This window comes from Cardiocondyla obscurior, linkage group LG01 (assembly GCF_019399895.1).
Source record: "Cardiocondyla obscurior isolate alpha-2009 linkage group LG01, Cobs3.1, whole genome shotgun sequence".
In the NCBI taxonomy this organism is placed as follows: Eukaryota; Metazoa; Arthropoda; class Insecta; order Hymenoptera; family Formicidae; genus Cardiocondyla; species Cardiocondyla obscurior.
Window position 1 is genome coordinate 341,064 of NC_091864.1, and position 20,089 is coordinate 361,152.

Consider the following 20,089-nt stretch of genomic DNA (forward strand, 5'->3'; position numbering starts at 1 on the left):
CCGCGGATGATTCGGCATCAAGCGGAGCCGCGTCTTGAAAACGCTACCACGCTCGTTTCTCACCGGTATGCCCGAATCGCTAAATCGCATTACAAAGAGTTCACGGTAGACTTCTCCTCAATAGAAGTGAAACAAGCCGCGGAATATGTCTCTTCGATTTGATGATGCTACCTGCACGAACGACGCTTGCTATTTCCAACGCAATAAAGCGCTAATATTTTCGATTCAAATACCAGATATCATTTCTAATTTATTGATTATAATATAAAGGGTTTTTCTCTTTTTTTTTTCTTTACTGAAATTACTCTTATTTTACGAATAGCGTAAGAAAACGGTGGTGTCCTCAATTTTTTCTCGAATTAATTTTTACCAATAATTAATATTTAATTGATTTTTATATATTACCGTCATCATTAAATTGTATAACGCCGTCAAGTTACTTTACTCTAGTGAATTCTAATCACGTGTTCAATTGTAACAAACTTCTGAAACAATGCCGCGAGGAATTCGTGTTCGATCGAGACGTCGACGCCATCCCAGAAGTCGACATTAACTCGAGAACGTGGCGTGCCGACGTTGCCATCGATCTACGTTAAATTACGAGCGAATACCATAAATCGCCGATTGATTGGAATTCTCAAAGTTCCGCAATGTGCGTGTCAAGAAATGGGGGAGAGATTTAAATCCTTATCAAGTTTATCGCCGTCCATTTCGCGAAAGAAAACGATGATTCAGCCACGTGCTGTCTCGTGCCGCGTTTTCATAACCGCGCTTAAAATAACTCTCGAGACAATACCGCGATTTGATAACGGGATATCTGCCTCATATTTAATGTAGGTTGGATATTGATCTCGATTATTGTGCAAAATCAATGTTTAATCTTGACATTATTGATCCAAGATACACTTCTGCCGCGGCTAAAAATATTTATTTTATATAATATATTTGCGTTATCAGTTGCGTATCAAGACGAGACATTTATCAAATATTTTGCACCGCTATACGTACACGTAATTTTTCTAAATGCACGCTCAATCCATTTACGAACACTTTGAAAATATTTCGCGATATCTCGTTTTATCACGTGCTTTTATCTTTTATTGTAATTAATAGATTATTTACAGTTATATTCTTTTTTCCTTCTTCCTTCGTAACATATCAATAAACGTTTTTTTTTTTTTTTTTTCCATTGAGATAACGTTCTATATAAAATGTATAAAATTTCGCTCGCGATCAAATTTCTCAAGTATTATGATTTTAAAGCCCTTGACTGTAATTCTTATCGAAAGACGTGTTGCAAAGCAAGTGTCTGTTGTCAGTATTATCACGTTATCGCGCCTAGGAAATGAAATTATACAACGAGTTTACGTTTAACTTTATTCGAGAGGCTGTCTAGATACCGTGTGTCTACGAAATAGACGGGGGGGAAAAAGAGGGACTATAAAAGAAACGTAAGACGATTCGATCTATGTGATAATGAGGCTATTCCCAGTATACAGACGTATATAACATCGATCTGCCCGTTTTACTCGCATCGACGGCTGATCCGAGTCCCGCTCGTCTTTTTATTTTACGCCCTAGCTGCCTTTTACAACCGTTCGAATTCCCAATCGATGTAAGGTGCTCTCAACGCGCTGAACCTGATCGTTTATCACCCTATTCCCTGTGCCCTCCGCGTATGACTCCGGAATGGATTTTCATCACGGCTGACTAAGCGATTGTTTAATCAAATTTCCGCGCTCATGTTAAAAGCAACGTTCTCTATCCGGATTCACTTATCTTTGGATCTCAAAATTCCGAAAGAAGATGAGTAGTTCCTTCACGAGTACGGTATTGAAATGCCTATGTAGTCGCAATTTTTTTTTTTACTAGGAGAAACCATGCGCACGCCAGGTTTGCGCAATTTCCGAAAGTTTCCAATTCGTGCGTGTCATTAGAATTGGGTAATTTAGGGTCGACGACGTGTTAACGGTTTAAGAGACGCAATTACAAAGTAATAAAAAAATGTTGCGACTCACCAATCTGCATGGCAGCGGAGTTGTTGAATTCTGGCGTTGGCTGAAACATAAAAAGAAATATATCAATTTAGACATGTATATTAGTTTTAAAAATTTATAAAAAAAAAAGTTAAAGTCTTTATTTAATAAAGATTTTATAAAAGAAATTTATGCTCACCTAAGAGTTGCTCCGCTGATGCAGGATGCCTCCTTGGCCTGCTCATCCTCTCGGATGGGACGTGACGAGCCCTCCTTCCGCGCACTGGAAAGTGCGATCGCGCTCCCGTAAAAAAAATATACGTAAAAAAACGCCCGCATACTTTTCGACACTACCGAAATGTCCAACGAACCGGCTGCGGTTTGTATAAATTAATATCGACGCGCGACACTTAACGATGCGAAGCAGCGAAGTTTCTCTTCGTCTGAAACAGAAAAATTACAAAATTATGTTGCAGATATTTAATTTGATTAAATAAGATAATAAAAAAATGTTATCAAAAATTGAAATTATTTATTTCTAAAGAAAAATTAATAATTACCTTCGGGTTGCTCCGCCGGGGCATGATGCCCTTCCTGAGCCTCCTCCTCCTCTCAGAATGTCTGCGGGATGTCGGGTTGGTCCTCTGAATCTTCATCTGAAACGCAAAAAAGATTTCACTTTAAACGATGAAATAAAACATGTGCTTTACGTACGCATATAAATGCCTATAGACACGGTAAAAGATACTTATTTACCGTTGACCTCGAGCTTTGTTTTGGTGCTGGGCGGCCGAGGCACATTCCAGCGCTCCCACCCCTCCCACCCACACACCGCGCGCCGCGAACTACGTAAGTGTTAGCCGCTAGGCCGCTCGAAGGGGAATGGAAAGGGAATGGGTCTAGTCGCTAGCGCGCACCCTTTCCTCACCCCGTGTTCCCCTCCAGCGCCTATCCCCGCTTGATCCCGAACGTTCGCTAATATCGCGCTGTACAATTTTACGCTGAAAGATTTTATGACACGTGGTAAAGATTTAAATTTTTCTCTATTTAAATACAATGCTCCCTCTCATGTATTCTCTTTTATTTGAAAAAATATTACTTCAATATATGTATTTAATATTTGACGCGTATCTATATTTTTTTAAATAATATTAGAAAATAAAATGGAAATTTCTACGATGCCTAAGTATTTATGTAGCTTTTATTAATAAAAGAAAAAGGGAACAATCTTTCCGTGTTAAAATATGTATAAAGCATTACACATACAGTATATAATTTTATTACAGACCACAAAACGATTTCACGAACAACAATTTTCTAAAATATTACACATTTAAGTGAACGAGTCAATTCCTAAGAGGGTCGTAACTGAATCGTTTCCTCTCTCTGAAAATTTTCAACGGTCAATAAAACGGGAAATAAACTCGAACGCAAATTTATTTAGATTTTTGTAAGGCATATAAAAGTGCTCTTTAAAACGGCAAAGCGAAAAGAGCACCGCTATCATTTCTAATTCATGTATCTTTAATAAAATCGGAGTAATATCTTTAATCGTCGCTGTCCGACGTTATATTTTAACGACAAAGACGTTATTCATTTTAATTAAACATTAAAAATACTCGCGCCAAATTATCCAAGTTGTTTAATGAATATCGTATGCTTTTAATAGAAGTTTTCTCCACGTGCGCAATATTCCATTTTATGAAAGCCGAGCGGCTTTACACGCCCCGTTGTCGACGTGTGAGTAAAATTAAAATGCCCGACGTACGGTGATGTACGAAAGATATTCTGGATTTGCGCCGGATTTTATATCCCTCGCTGTAACGTGAGGAACATTCATCTCCTCGCGGCATCTTAAACACGTGCGAGATTTAACTTGACAAGATGATGCGCGTTTTGATGGAGAGGACTTACACGGAAAAGCATTCATACGTTGAGCAGCGATACGAAAGTGAAACGTCGGTATACAATATTCTATTTTAAAAAGATCCGCGCAATCGAAATTTCCTTGTCTTCCCCGCCTGTCTACGTATATTTCCCTGAATTTCGCGTTAAACCCGCCGGGCTTAAGACGAATTGAGCCGGGATAAAGATGTCGAACTATAATATACGACGACGATTACAGATCGTCAAAGTTAAGCCCTACGAACAGCATTGTTCTCCATCTTGCTATACTTCAATAGCATAATAAATTTCCAATTTCGTAATATAACTAAAATTTAATTAACTTAAATAAGAAGTTAATTAAAAATTAATTAAAATAAGAAATAAGAGAATGCGATTTGAAAATAGTGACTCTGCCGGCAAAGTTGAGGTAAGAGTATGTTGCATGCATATATTAATCGACTGTCTACTTCGATATACCTAGATTACATATTTTAATAAAAAATAATACCGCGCATATGTTATCACACGTGGGACTACTATCGAAATTAAGTAGAGTAGGTAATGCACTCACGCGACATTCGTACGCGACGAACCGCAAATGGATCGAGCGCATATTGCAAAGTGGTTCCGCCCGCGATAATATTTATTGAGATCTCGACGTGCTACCCAAGAAATCGTTCACCTTCCCCTCTGTTTCAGTCGTGGTGATGTGCGCTAATTCAACAACCATCCGAGAAATATTGCTAGCTGCCGAGGAGCTCGGGATGGTGGACTCGGGGGAGTACGTGTTCTTCTCCATAGAGCTCTCCTCCAGGTGAGCGGAGTAAAATTGCAATTTTACCGCTAAGAGTAATTGCGTGTATTATTCACTGTGGCGTGAATAGTGCTCCGTTACGCAAGTTACGTACGAAATGGAAAGTAGCAGTAAATATGTACGCGCGGCCGTAAACGTAACGTGCATTTAAATGAGACGAAATCTAAGACGATTCTTCATACGCTTGAAAAGAAAATTTTTTTACCGCAAGTTATTTCGGAAAAACAGGATTAATTTAATCGCGCGTACTAGTTGTAGAATTCGTTACGCGCGACATTATTAATCTTTTTTGACGCGCAATATATATCTTGTTCGAAATATCCGGTTGATAAATATTAAAAATTTTACATATCGCGTTGTTTAATGACGCAGCTGTGAAATATTATTTGAGATATCGTACGTAATAAATCAGTTAACGGGCGAAATTTGCGAGAACATCGGTTGCGTGGCAAAAACTGGGGCATAAACAGGGGTGCTTGTAACTATAGCGCGTACTTCGGACACTGAAGCCGTTTTATAATTGAAACGAATGTGGAGTCGTCCCGGGTATCTACGGCTTGACCCCACGCGGAAGGAAAATTGGCATGAAATACGTCGCGTCTGTCTTCAGTGTTCGCGAAGAAAGAAAGGACAAATAAAAAGAGATTAAAATAGGTACTTCGACGTTGAGAACGTGTCCTCGTAAATTAAGGAGTATACGTACCCTTTTCTTCCACGCGGAGAGAAAAAAGAATTAATCTTTTTCGTAAATCAAGAATTCAAGAGAAAAATTTCTTCGCGGCAATTTTCAGACAAATATTGTCAATGAGATATTACTGGGATAATTTTCGCATTTCGAAAGTAATTATTAAGACTAAATAACTAAAAGCCAGGGTTATCTGGTATCTAGATATGCTAATATTAATTTAGTTACCTGACATAACGCAATAATGGTCGAAACGAGATAATTTTGTATTTACTTTGTTCATTTCCACCGCAAGAAGTTGTTTTATGCTATCGCGGGCCAAGTTTTAAAGTCCAGTTCAACTTAATTTATCTCCCGTTGTATCACGGCGCTCTCTCGTGTAGTCGTTTCGCGTGGATTCGCGATATAGGTTTCTGGTAGCTTTATTTAGATAAAACTTACGTACTGTTTACGAAACAGATATAATAGAGTGCATTAATATACCACGCAGTGCATTCGCAGAGATGAACTCACCGATGCGATCCGTTCTTTCGCAGAATAAAGCAATTTCATTACATATCGTTAACCTCGTAAACGGAAAGATGTTATTTAAATGTTAGAGAGAAATTCGATAAACCGATAAGCGCGGATTAAATTTTCCATTTGCACAAAGTGCAGGATATATGCCGTACCGTCACGCAGTTTAACGAAACCTTGAAAAGCTCCGCCCGAGGAAATTGCTAATCCGGGAACGTCGTAAACGTAACATAGTACGTGATTTCTCGCGATCGTAAGGAACTTACGATCGCATTCTCGGCTGTTATTTTGTTTTCTTGCTCATTTTATTCCGGCAATAATCAGCATGTGTCTGCAGGCGAAATTAATCGTGAATTTTAGGGATCCCGAGGATGCCGTCGCGGAGAACGATTCGAGAACGATCTCTTAAAAAACGAAACTATCAGACTCGAAACCTCGTTGCACTTCCGCTCGCCGACGGCTCTTGTTAATAAAGGATATCGCGCGATTGCAGGTCGAGTGCCATTCAATCCGTATCGGAAACCTCAAACCACAGCCCGTCATTTAGATTATAATCGAATCAAGCTAGATCGACACAGCCGTCGATCTGTTGGAAATTATACAAAATTATTAAGTGCCCAAGCATCACCAGTGTGCCAGAGAACGACGACATAATGGACTGACTTTCATAGGCGGGAGTACAATAAGCGAAAATTTTCGCACGACTTTGGAGAGATCACGATTTTTTTTTTCTTTTTTTTTGCGGAGCGAAAAACGATGAAAAACTGATTTAACGAGATTCATGTGAGATTCAAAACGGGCGCGAGATGAAAAAGCCTTGGCCATCTCGTGGTTTGAACAGCACGATTGGCGTTGACTTTAACAGTAATTGGAATTTTTATTCATCAGTTTTCCGGTCGGAATTAATCCTCCGACAACAGTCCGTCGCAGACGGCAAAAGGGAAATGCGACATCTTTTGCATTCGCGTTCATTAGGCGCGGAACGTTTCCGGTAACTTTTTCTCGGATGAGCTCGGGCTCTCCGATATTTCCGTCGTGGATTAAAAAGCCGAGGAATTTTGAAAATGTCAGACGAAGAAAACTTTCCGGCGTGACTTCAGATTGCTTTCGAACTATGTCGTTTTATTCGCGCGTCTTAAGCTCGCAAGGGACAAGTGCGGGATGCGGAAATAAAAAAAAAATTAAAAAAGTTATAAAATAAAAGAAACGAGCAAGTTAGTACAAACGCCCCGCAATGACAACGTTATTCTAACGACGTCACTTAATTTAATCACGCGGTCTGCAGTCATCCCTTGCCGTAGGGCTTGAGGAATTTTTCTGCGTGAAAATTTTCGCGCCTCGTAATTCGCGTGTTATTATTACACGCATTACATATGGTAGGTATCTGCGGCTTTTATACGTTCCAATTATAACGTAACGATCGGGCGTCATAAAATAAAAGTTATCATCTCCGGTAACGGTACAGACGCGAAAAGTTCACTACGTGTAGTTAAATAATGTTTCGCTAAAACATAAATTAATTGGATCGTACGTAACGCATCGTTTCGACATTAACGACTTCAGGTGATATTCGAGAAAACGAAAGTATCCGCGATTAAAAATCTTTAACGATTTTCGGTGCGAACGATCGATTGTTTCGTCACGTAATAATTTACAGTTGCGGAAGAAACTTGTTGCAAAATATAAATGGGGCGAAAATCTATTTTAGCGACAACGATTCCAAGGAACCGTGGAGAGTCGAGGGGGATACGAACGAGAGGAACGAGAAGGCTCGAAAGGCTTATCAGGCCCTGCTGACGGTGACGGCACGCACTCCGGACAACCTGGAGTACTTGAATTTTTCGCGCGAAGTCAAGTCTCTAGCCCAAAGCAAGTACAACTTTACCTTCGGCAACAGTTCGGTGTCTACCTTCGTGACAGCGTTTTACGACGCCGTGCTGCTTTACGCCCTCGCTCTCAAAGAGAGCCTACCGGAGAAGTCGGATGAGGTTAACTTAGACGGCGGTAATCTGACCCGGAGAATGTGGGGAAAGAGTTTCAAGGGTAGGTGTCAGGTTCGCCCGTTTATCGCATACATTTATGACAAAAACCATTCGCGCCGGGCAATCCGGCGTGACTTTAGGAGAGAAAACGATGACGAATAAATCCCTCTGATAAGAGAATTTCTGGCGCAAAACTTTTTAATGATGTACGACAGGATTTTCTTTTTAACAATGAGAAACTATACACTGTCCCAATTACATGCCAATAAATTCAAGTTTTTTTTTTTTTCTTATCTTCTTGGAAAACTGCTCGCACGTAAATTAATTCCTATCACTTTAATATTTGTCTATCTAATTTTACGCTATTTTATCTTGCAATATGAGAATGCAAACAATTGCTTTTTCGCTCTGGCTTTATGTTTCATCCGTCAAAGCATCTTTGAAGTACATACGACTTTTTTATTTCCCTATATACGTTATTTCATGTCGACCTTCGGCTCGAAGTTTTCTAAGAGAATTTTATAGCTGACGTTGCCAACGTCGAAGGGAATGCGAGATTATCCGTTTGCTTTGTATTTTAATATGTATTACGTTCTTATCTCGCTTTATCTTCTTGCATGCATTCGCTATATCGGCGTGTACGATACGTTTCTACCGATTGTTTCGAACTGCAGCGATCGCTCACACGAAATTACACTACCGCGCGAAATAAAACCTTCCAAGAATTAACAATTCCGCGGTAGTAATATTAAACTTTGGTTAAACCCACCCAAGTAATAAGTAACGCTACGCCGTTCTATTTTTACGTAATTATAACTAATTTCAGGAATAACCGGCGACGTAAACATAGACGAGAATGGCGATAGAATTGCGGATTACTCTCTGCTGGATATGGACCCGGAGACATCCAGATTTGAAGTGAGACATCTTTACAAGTCAATGAGTCATTTAATTATAAAATATAATTTTATTCGTAACTTCTCTATTAAAGATTTTAATTTGCGACGTTGCGCGATAACGATAAGTAATACATCAAGTTGACAGAACGAATCGAATTTAAAATCGTACGAGTGTTCCTGATTATTATTTTGCTCTGAAATCGGCGCTTTATTTTCCACCGCGCTGTTAATTTTATTTGTGAAATTTTTCCACAGATCGTAGCCAATTACTATGGCGCAAATAAAACGCTGGAGTATATCCCCGGCAAGCAAATTCACTGGGCCGGTGGTCGTTCAGAACCACCCCCTGATACGCCAACTTGCGGATTCGACGGGTCATTATGCCCTGATAACTGTGAGTGGATAATGCTTTTCTAACCTTACGCGTAATAAAAAATAATTAAGTTACGCACAATGCACCGTAAAGTTGTGATTACCGCAATAAGAAGTTTTTTTTTTTAATTTCCCGTGCTGACATAAATTTTAATTACGTTAATTTTAAACAATTAATATTTAGTTAAATGAAAAAAAAACATTAAAAAAATTTTTTTATGTGAACTGCTTTTTTTTTAATTTAAATTACTAATGTGTTTCATTCAGCTCTTCCGGGATACGCTATTCTCTCCATGGTACTGAGCTCCATCGTCGTAGTTCTCGTCATCGGTTCAGTATTTATTTATCGGTAAGTCGAAGTTATTTCTAAACTGGTAATACGTATTTATCTTCTTGCGCGTTCATCGGTACGAAGATACCGTTGAGTATTATTTTTAGCAAATTCTCGTTTGAATATTGAAAAATAAAACGATAAAGTTGGATAAATCATTCAAACGTTACATACCGGATAAACGTATTTCACGAACGAAGGAAGTAATTTGCAAAATGCACGTTACGCGTAAAAATCAGAGAATAATGATTTCAATTACCGCCGACGACACATTCTCGGTTTAAATTGCACGACGGCATTATGTAATTTTTCTCTTTTTCTTTCTCGCGCTTTCTCGTCCATCGGGTTAGATTGGAAAAATCATTTTTCGCTGAAAATTGTATTTTCCATCACGTTTGCCGCAGCGCTCCTTATTAAATATGTCAATCCGCAACGGTGTATCAACGCACCGAAATATTTTAAAATAATAAATGAAAATATTTCCCGTATCAGTTAACTGAGTTAACGGATCAATAAGTAAAATTGATTTGAAAGTAGCTACCGTAAATAATTAAAAATTTTGGAAAGGTACGCTTCCAATATAAATATATAGATATTTGCTGATGCGGATTAATTGAGACGAGTTCTTTAGTAGAAATTTAAAAAGTTGCTTCGCTTGCTTATTCGTGAAGAGACAGCCTCGATAACCCCTGACATGCACACACTCAGTGTAGATATACGTATCAAGAAAATGGAGCCGAGAAGCTCCTTGGCTTCTTTGAAGCAACGATTGGAGGGGGAGAGCATGGCAAGAAAAGAAAGAAGTTACGAAGCGAAACGAGACACTTATCCGCGCTGAAAATTCTCAGATGCTGCGAGTTAATCGATTTAATACCATCTGTCCAACTTTATGCTGCCACTTTGCTCACCAAGTGCCTTTGTCTCTTCGGTTTGTCAGCCTTGAGAACATTTTCAAGAGCTTAAACGAATTCTTTCCTTCTATCCGACGGTGATAATCTCGAGTCCCAATGTAATAAATTATTTAGACAAGTATACTCGCGATTCAGTGGTATTAGAAACAAAGGCACAAAAATATCGCAAGTTATTACGACCGCTTCAGGAATTATTAAATTTTTTTAATAAAAATTATATAAAATACGTTTACGAATCTGTAATACCAATGCACGATTGCTGCAAATTTTGTGAGCAAGAGAAATTAATATTTGATTGTTGATTCAGTATTGAAAATTTCACGCTTTTTCACGTAATAAAATTTCTATCAATAATAATTAGCAATTATTTTGAAACAAAAAGTTTTAAATTAAATCTAGTGGCTATTAAACCTTACAACAACAAAGTTTGAAATAGATATTTATTAAAACACGTTAAATTAATGAATATTCCAACTTTTATATCGAGAATTTAATTCGCACTTTAATTTGTGATATCTTATTAAAGTGTTAAGATAATTTAGTTTGCGAAACGCGGTAAAGCGGGTCGTACAAAACGCCATCAGTCAAATTATGCAGCTCGTATTTGCCTTCTATTTTACAGCGAGGAAGATGCCTTTTAGACGAGCGACCGCATATGCGATTCACCTCGAAAATTCGCCTCGAAAGCCAAACACATCCGTAATATTACACATTCGCGAAACATAGACGAGATTATTTCGTACAAAAAACCAATATGCTCGCAGCGTTTAAACGATGAGCTTGATAATTCGCTAAATTTTGGATTAAATATTTGAGGGAAATTTTATTAATACGCCACGGGGGAAAAGGAAGCTGCGAATAATATTTTTTTAATGGGCGCATCGCATATTATTAGGTAACCGTTGAGCATAAAAATGCAGACACCGGTAGGGCGTCGTGCGAAATATCGAGTTTCAATGCCAACAAATGCGCAATTCGATGCCCGAACAAAAATACCCGATACGCGAAAATGTTCGCGCGCTCATCCGCGGAACATTTGCAGAAACGCACACTGCCGAATCGACGGAATCGACCGGGTACGGCGATACTACCGCGTATCGTTGTCGCAGACCCTGACAAATACGATAGGGTTGTGGGATCGGTAGCTTCCGTCGTTTGATATTAATCCGGCGAACGTTTGACGGCGCGAACTTTCGACGAGCGCATCGGGCTCATTTCGTTGCAGGAAATTTCGAGCGCCGGGCCTTTATGCGCGGAATAATATATTTCGCGTAGATAAACGTTATGAGATACGCCCTGTGTAATTACGACCTGTGATGTTCGCCGTGTACGTTTTTCGAGTTTTTGGAGTTTTAGAAAAAATTCGAAAAACTCGAATATCTCGGTTTACAGGCGTCGGAATAATATCTTCCACCTCGCGTTTTGAAGGGCTTAAAGTGAAATGTGCCGTGCAGATAAAGGACATGTACGCATAAGCAACAAAGACATAAGCGCGCATGTTAGGTTCACCAAGACAAATTGGATATTTGTAAGGGGCACTGGTACATACCTACCACGAAAGTATTCCTGTTATATATATACATCTAAGATGATAATTGCCGCTAATAAAGAGCATCTCGTTAATCAACGAAGGAAAAGCGCGCAATTCTCTGTCGTGAGACATGAACGATAATACAATTGTCCGGGATTAATCCACGTCCGCCTAAATGCACGGTTAATTACTCGGCCGTAAAGTACTACAGATATTTTTTTTTTTTTTTATTTTACGTGCCTGAACTACGACTCTCCTCCGTGAGAGTTGATATTATCGTTTGTTTTACAGGCGCTTCAAACTGGAAGCAGAAATTGCCTCCATGACGTGGAAAGTGCATTGGGACGATGTGATCGTGAGACCTAACGCGAAGACGAAGGGCTCCATGTATTCCCTAATTGCGAATAAGATTCGCGGTAGCACTGGTCAATTGGTAAATATGACGGAAAACACAATTCTCGCGTGAGACCGTCTTCGCGGACGGCGATTCGTTTATCCGGCATCTTGACAAGTAATTCGAGTGGATTAAGCAAACATTCGGCGCAACGGGTTACGCCGGATAAAATAAACAACGATCGGGTTTTCATCCGAGAATAGCAGTGCGATTATTTATTCGAATAATTTTATTCTCGGGAGAAGTTTATACCTTAGGTAGATTCACCGAAGAGAAGAAAGACGACAATGGAAAGTGCTGCTTCGCTAGTAGTGCTTACCTACTTCAGCGGCATCGGGAGTAGCAACCGTAAAGAAGACTTTATTCTATTATATGTTATTCCGTTGACGCGTTCATTTTCTTTACGCAGCATCGCCGCGGCGAGAGAGCAAAACCGGAGAGAGTCCGTTTTCAAATTTTATAACCGTAACTTCCTCTCTCGTTTCTCATTCTTAATAAATGAGAGAAGAGCACGCGGAGGGAAAATAAGCGACCTCGGATGTTACAACTTGTCCGCGTGTAAAGCGCGTCGGAAATCTTCGATCGACAGTCTGTTATTTTTATCGCGTACTGAACTACATTTAATTAAAATGTCGAGATATCAACAACTTTTTTTTCCCTGAATTTTCAACAATTGCCAATTAAAGTTTTTTTATTTTTTTTTTTTTCAAACAAACTTTCAATGATACATTTGATAACGAGAGAATTTACTCTATTTAACTCTGTTTAAACTCGTGTTTGGTTTCAGTCGAAAGTTTAGTTGCCAGCTATTTAACATTCAAAGTTTTCCTTCGGAAAAGGTCGATCCCGAATTCGTCGGAGAATCTATTAATAAATTATTTTTTTAGTAGCTTAAGGTAAACTTGTATAACTTCCTTTTATAAGATGATTATTTTAAAGACTATCTTTATTTCAGACGATTTTCGAGGACAACGTAAGTCTACCGGATCTTGATAGAAACGAATACGTTCCGACAGGATTTTACAAGGTTAGAAAAGTCCACGTTTTTATTTTTTATAGATTGCATGGATCACGTCAATTAATTTATTATGTCATATAAATATCAAAACTAAAATATTAATTAAAATAAAATTAAAAAAAATGCATTTACGCATCTCTAGAAATTCACGAAAAACATTTGATTTGTTGTTAAGTTCTCGAATTATTTTTCGAAGCGAGATTATATGTCAGCGTGTATTATATTAAATCGAAATACCTATTTCACGAACGTCATATACGAGCTTGTGTTGTTTGCGTCTGTCAACCGATATTCATTCTACTCTTTTTTTTTAAATAGAATATTGCTTCAATAGAACGTCAAACAATCACACGACAAGTATATCCGAATGGAAAACGTGGCGTGAGAACTGATTTATTAATTTCATTTCATCGCGAGCTGCAACTTCAGAAAAGTTTTTTTCATAAAAATTGCATCCGTATAATCATCCGCTTCAATTCTTTATCGCGAAGCTAATTTGCCGTTGCGTAACGTAATGACCGGAATTTATCAGCGTTCGACTCGGATTCAATTTACATTTTCGCATGTCGAATAAGAAAACGATACACGCGCATTTTTGCGAAGAAGTAATTTTCACGAAGGAACAATCAAAAGAATTGTCAATAATCCCTGCGACATGAAATCGCAATTCGTTTCAGAACTCGAAAGTCGCCATAAAACTGATACCAAAGAACAAAGTGGAGATCTCAAGACCTTTGCTGCTAGAACTAAAACGGGTGAGTAATAATTGATTTCGCAAACGCATGTCGGGCTCCGTAAATTATTGCTTGTCAATTTTAACTTGTCCAACGTAATTTTTTTTTAGCGCATAATTCGCGACGCAATTTTTTTTTTTTTTCAGTAACGACTCGCGATAAGTTTCTCCTCGGTAATTGCTCCATTTGTAACGGTATTGCATGTAACGCGCTTTAATTCATATGAATGGTGTTGGTGACTTTCGCAGATGAAGGATCTCCAGCACGATCACCTTGTACGATTTTACGGTGCCTGTCTCGAGCCGCCGCATTGTTGTCTCTTAACTGAATACTGCCCCAAAGGATCTCTCCAGGTGAATTGCATTTCGTGTCTCGATTCAAAGTTTTGATGAACGACCAAGAAAATAATTATGTTTCCGCGTGTTACGAAATTAAAGTGAGACGGCCGTATACTGTCAGAGAATGTGCAATAAACATTGAAAACAAATAAATCGCGCTAAAAATTAATTTTCTCTTTAATATATATATATATATATTTTTTTTTTTTTTTCTTAAAAGACTCCATTAATTAACGTTCGCAATTAAATATCTATAATTAGAGAATATAATAAGAATTATTATAAACAGTCTCGTATCTCTGCAAATTGTATATCGTATTTATAATATCGGAAACGACGCGACACGTATGTACGTACGACTGCGTTAATATTCGAGAGGCAAATGTGCGCTGCGAGCGAATGCACGTAGTAGATTATTAATTGCACACGTCTGTAAGCGTTGCGTATCACACGCGGAACAAGATGTTCCATTCTATCGGATACCTGTCTTGCCTTACAATGCAATTGCACTCTTAAGTACTCGATTGAATTATTAGTCCCGCCTCGTGCCCGAATTGCAACTTTAGACGCGAATGAAACTTTTACAGCTGATCAAAGCAGTAGTGTGTCAAAGGAACGGCGTAGCGATGTAGAATACTCCGTACAAGTGTACACAGCAATAACATTAAAACGTACTATTGAACATGTTGGAACGTTTGACCGGAATGCGCGAGAGCCGTGCCCCGTGTGCAACAAAACCGATGCCTTAAACTGCACTCTTTGTGCCCAACAGGATATACTGGAGAACGAGCAGATAAAGCTCGATCGCGTGTTCAAAGGCTCTCTGATACACGATATTGTGCGCGGCATGACGTATCTCCACGCATCGGAACTAAAAAGTCACGGTAATCTCAAATCCTCAAACTGCGTCGTCGACTCGCGATTTGTCCTAAAGATCGCAGACTTCGGCCTACACGAGCTGAGGAAAAGCGCGGACACGGACGAGAACAGCGATAAGAACAGCTACGCCTACTGGAGGAGTACGTATTCGCAGGTTACTTGTGCGTTATTTTTATCATTTCCACTGTATATCAAAAGTTTTGATCGCGATAAATACTTTCTACGTCGTGTGTTTTTTTTTATTTCTATTAAAATATTTGTAGCTTATATTCGTCATTTATATTTGCAATAACGATCGAACGCATAACCGATGGAGCGAGAAAGCCGTTAAACTGCCCGAGCCGCTTCGATTTTTTACGACAGGAAATTTGGTGCTTGCAGAACAGCTGTGGACAGCTCCGGAGCTACTCCGAATGGAAAGGCAACTGCCCGAGGGCACTCAGAAAGGCGACGTGTACAGCTTCGCTATAATCGTTCACGAGATCGTGGTGCGTCAAGGACCATTCTACTTGGGAGACAATAACGAACTCTCTCCGAAGGGTAAGTCTTTAACGCCACTCGAGATAATCGCGGATACCGAGCAATTATTTCTCGTCGCGTTTCGTATTATGTGAACGGTCCCCCAGTTAAGATATGCGCCTTATTATTTTTTTAGTCACGTTTTAATTGTTTCAAAAATTACGCAAAAATTTAACTAATTTCAGCAAGCAAATTTTTAATGCCACAGATATTTCGAGAACGTAAAGAAAATATCTGTAAATGTACGGAATATACGTTACGTAAATTTTTCAATTAACAAAGTAGAATTTATTTGTACGCGTCCGCGGAATAATGCGGAGAAAAAAAAAGTGATAAAATGCTTCATCTCTTATGAATGTGAATTTCATACAATCAACGCGGAAAGTGTTGTCACTGATAAACAACGTGAAATTTATTTTGCTAATTATGAATGTGGGTGGAGGACGCGACGTGTAAGTTCTATGCACGTAATGAATCGTTATTTTGTCCGGCGCATAATTACAGTTTTTTTTTTCTATAGGCACCTCGATTTAATATTATAAAAAAATGACCGACAGCTGATCGAATCTCATACTGTTTTACGCATACTGTCTTTTATTGACTTTTTTCGCTCTTGTTACTGGAGGCAACGACATACGTCACGGAATACGATCACGAATATCGCTGTTGCGTGACGGGATTTTGTAATGGTTCATGGCATATATTATAATTTAGCTGATGGTAATCTACACCCTGCGAACTAAAAGGGCCGTGGTTTCGACCCTTAATTAATTCGGCATGCGATCCTCGCACAGAAATTACAATATCTCTCGGTAGGAAATCACAGATGTTTATTAAATGCTATTTCTATAATTTATTAAAGAGACATCAACGCATATTCCTTTCTTTTAATTTTACGAGAACTTGTTAAAAAGCTTTTAGCTTTAATGGAATTTAATTTAACTGAATAAAATTTTCATGAAAATAAAAATACAATTTAATTATTCACATATTTATCAGTTATGAAATCGATTTTATAAACGAGCTTTTTGCTTGCTGATAAGTAAAATTTCGCTATCGTTTTATCGGCCGCCGGATGTCGTTACTAGCTAGAGCTTTCCAAGGAATCTCTTTCACTCTCGCGAGGTTGCAAGCACGGGGGAGTTTTAATTTCTTACCGACAATCGCTGTAGAGCAAGTTGTATGCATTGGTTGACTCGAAAAGATAAGATACGCGTGTCAGTCGTTTAAGCGTTTTAAATATTTTAAATATAAAATTAGACATTGCTGGATAATTAATTAAATTCATTTTCTATTCAAATCTTAACAACAATTAATCAACTTATAAAATATTCACAATCAAAAAATGCATGCAGAGTATTTATATTTTCATCGATATTTTGCATTGCAATAACACTTTCGAAAAATTAATAATCGACAAAGATTAATAACGTAGCTGTCGATGAAGAGCCTCTTAGTTCAATCGGTGGGTGCCACCGTAAGGAAAGAAAAACCTATTCGACATACTTATTTCGAGAATTCGTGAATGCCGATCGAACGGTAAATGATCTAAGTAAAGTAAGTCGGAAGCTTTATCGCGGAAGCTTGTTGCATCATCGGAGAAAATCAATGGCTAACCGCGCAACCGGTAATGGCGTTTCCGCTAAATTCGCAACCTCGCAGCAACCGGCCGCGAATATCGATTGCAAAATGAAACGTGTCGCGAGTTCTGTAGGAGCATGTTGGAGCGAGGTCTGAAAGCTCAGTCGAAGCTCTAACGCGTCCTGGAACGTACACGGCTCTCGCGCGCGTACCGCCGAGATTCCATCCGTCGTCACCGAATTCCTCTTCGCCCGCACTTGTCTCGTCAGCGCGAAAAAAAATTTCTCGACACGTGAGATCTTCGGGCAGCCCTATGCCCGAGTTCGCGGCCTAATAAAGACGTCGTAGGTGTAGTTATTTAAAAGGAAAAAAATCTTCCGGCGAGCGACATACTCGACAACGTGCGTGCAAAATCGCGCTGCGTTCTTCCACCCGTTCCCTTTCCGTTTTGTAAGTTGCGTGCAATCGAACGTGTCGTGCGTGCTCACGGAGTCGTCAAGAAAATTGATCCCGCTCTGCGATTTAGCCGCGACTTAATCGCCAGTTAACCGGCGTCGGTATCGATTCCGAGTGCGAAAAGACCACCGCACCGGGTCGACGTACCACCGTAATATCCGCGTTACAGCCGCGTGGAGGCAATCACCGTTACATCACGGAACGTGGGAAGAAACGGCGCGTGGAAATAAATCCCGGTGACCGCGTTAAAGAGAAAAGAGGTCACTGACCACGGGGGGTTCCGAGAGACACGGTTCCCCCTCGCATTAAAGTTCGGTGAATTTCGGGAAAAGTTCTGTGGGACGTCCTCCTCCGCGACTTACGCAAGCGACGAGGTGTGACCTTTTCTCTAAATTTACCGAGAAAAAGGTCACTGGCCATACAAGTCTCTCTAGGATGCAACATAGTCTCCGTACAAAAGTTCTTCCGTCGAGGAAAACTCCCGAAAGGATTATAAAAGCGCGTCGCGTAAAACTTGCAATTTCTTACTAAAAAAGATAAGAGAAGTTTCCCCCACCGCGAGTGACTCTTTGACAACCTTGAAACCAAGTTTTGGGTAACGCGGCCGTCTCTGTTTCGCAAAGTAGACCTCGCGAGCTCAAAAGTTTTACCGAGAGTGTTCTCAGCGCGTTGCAAATATTAACGCGGGTCGGAGCGTTCGTTTACTTAAATCACTGATGGATTTAACTCGGCGACTACGTGCGCGGCTTGATCTGTGAAGTTGAAGCGAGCGCGATTTGTCGACAGACCGAAGGGAGAAACTCGACGGAGGGCAGCGCGGGCGGTAATCCGACAAGTGACAGATCGCATAACCGATCAGACAGCGTCGTAAACGACCTGTTTCTCGTTCCGCTACATTTCCTGCGCGAGTTCCACCGGCCGTTTGCCGGAGCCTTTTATTTCCGCCGCCGAACGTAACTTTTATTTTTTTACAACGCGCCTCACTGTAAAGTGTTTTCGCCGAGATAGACGAATCGTTTTATCGCTGCTGCATGTTGTAACGGCGCGAATTTGCAACCCGGTTCAATGCCTTTTTCTTAGCTCCCGTTTTTCTCCTTACCTACCAAGTTTTTCTTTCGCAATTCTTGTTTATGCGGCCGTGATGGAAACGTATTTCCCGGGATTTCCCAGAGGAAGATACAAGTTTTATTTTTAAAAAGAGATCCTAGTTTCTGGTTTAGAAGAAACTTGAACAACGACTCCGGCCGAGAATATGTTTTATTAGAAATACTTGAGAGCCCTTATCCCGGAGTATTATTATATATTCGTGTTCATTTTTAATACATAGAATTTAATATCCGGGTTCGTCGTTGCATAAAAGCCAGTGGAAAGTAAGCCGTGAGATAAATGTGCGTTATATAACGATTATATCCAATATCGATATCCACGTTAATGTCGAGTTCCTTGTACCATGAATATTTCACTTGCGGAGCGTCCCGACTTTATTTCCCGGAGAATAATGGCAAAAAGCGTTCGTGCTAATTTACCCGACGGTGGAATTGGGGTTACGTACTCGCGGTTTGCGGTCATTAATTTTGTAGGGGGTTTTTCGACGGCTAGTAACGCGAACGAGATAATTTTTCCGCTCTACAGTTCGCAATTTACATGAAGAAAAAAAAATACGGCGTGTCGTGTAGTGTGACGATAGTGGTGGGAAAAAAAAATCCCTTCGACGCATGCAGTAGAACGAAGTTTAATGGGGTCAGGCAAAGATCTGAGGTGGACCCGGCCGGAACAGGCGACACAAACGCGGGTGTTTCTTTAATGCGGCAAAATCCCGCTAAGACGAAAGAGGGATTGTGGATTATCGCTTAGACGCCTTAGACATTAAAGCGAGTCGGACGCCTCATTCGAGTGATTCCCCGAGTCTTTTTTTTTTCTTCTTTTTCGTTTACGCGTAGCGAAGATGAGTATTTACGTTTGATCTTTTAATGAAGCAATTTGTTACTTTTCAAGATTTCCCCGGAAACCCCCTCTCTCTTATCGATTTTCGATTACTCTTGGCGACCTTCGGTAATTCTCGATCTTGCTCTTTTATTTAAGATAGCAAACCAACTTCTCTTTTTTTTCTTTCGTACGAAAAAGTCGTTAAATAAAGATTGCGTGCAATTCGGTATAACGATCGTGGCTACTTACGAAAATCGACGCGTGTTTCAACGAAATTTCGAAAGCGAAAAGCTCGTAACCAAAAACAGGGTCGTTGAACGCATAAAACAATCAGATAAAA

General features: G+C 39.7%; 2 protein-coding genes and 1 long non-coding RNA gene across 6 annotated transcripts in view; 1 reads left to right on the plus strand and 2 right to left on the minus strand.

Annotated features, from left to right (window-relative positions):
• The window catches only part of Mitofilin (inner membrane mitochondrial protein mitofilin), a 72,659-nt gene extending 70,273 nt beyond the window's left edge, over positions 1 to 2,386 (minus strand). For 2 of the 4 annotated variants that reach the window (XM_070663299.1, XM_070663274.1), the window contains exons 1-2: positions 2,176 to 2,386; positions 2,019 to 2,058 (exon numbers count right to left, since the gene is read on the minus strand). In XM_070663299.1, coding sequence (XP_070519400.1) covers positions 2,019 to 2,058; positions 2,176 to 2,315 — 180 coding nt within the window. In that variant the 5' untranslated portion in view covers positions 2,316 to 2,386. The remainder of the gene's footprint in view (positions 1 to 2,018; positions 2,059 to 2,175) is intronic. The other 2 variants (XM_070663264.1, XM_070663283.1) reach the window with 2 other exon arrangements.
• Positions 1 to 20,089, plus strand: part of LOC139106409 (atrial natriuretic peptide receptor 1-like) — a 73,685-nt gene that overhangs the window by 24,685 nt on the left and 28,911 nt on the right. The window contains exons 4-14 of the mRNA XM_070663167.1: positions 4,563 to 4,677; positions 7,587 to 7,921; positions 8,687 to 8,778; positions 9,015 to 9,153; positions 9,399 to 9,480; positions 12,196 to 12,337; positions 13,254 to 13,325; positions 13,994 to 14,071; positions 14,299 to 14,403; positions 15,161 to 15,407; positions 15,649 to 15,807. Coding sequence (XP_070519268.1) covers positions 4,563 to 4,677; positions 7,587 to 7,921; positions 8,687 to 8,778; positions 9,015 to 9,153; positions 9,399 to 9,480; positions 12,196 to 12,337; positions 13,254 to 13,325; positions 13,994 to 14,071; positions 14,299 to 14,403; positions 15,161 to 15,407; positions 15,649 to 15,807 — 1,566 coding nt within the window. The remainder of the gene's footprint in view (positions 1 to 4,562; positions 4,678 to 7,586; positions 7,922 to 8,686; positions 8,779 to 9,014; positions 9,154 to 9,398; positions 9,481 to 12,195; positions 12,338 to 13,253; positions 13,326 to 13,993; positions 14,072 to 14,298; positions 14,404 to 15,160; positions 15,408 to 15,648; positions 15,808 to 20,089) is intronic.
• Positions 2,560 to 20,089, minus strand: part of LOC139106804 (uncharacterized) — a 29,411-nt gene continuing 11,881 nt past the window's right edge. The window contains exon 3 of the long non-coding RNA XR_011546426.1: positions 2,560 to 2,632. This is a non-coding gene — a long non-coding RNA (uncharacterized lncRNA). The remainder of the gene's footprint in view (positions 2,633 to 20,089) is intronic.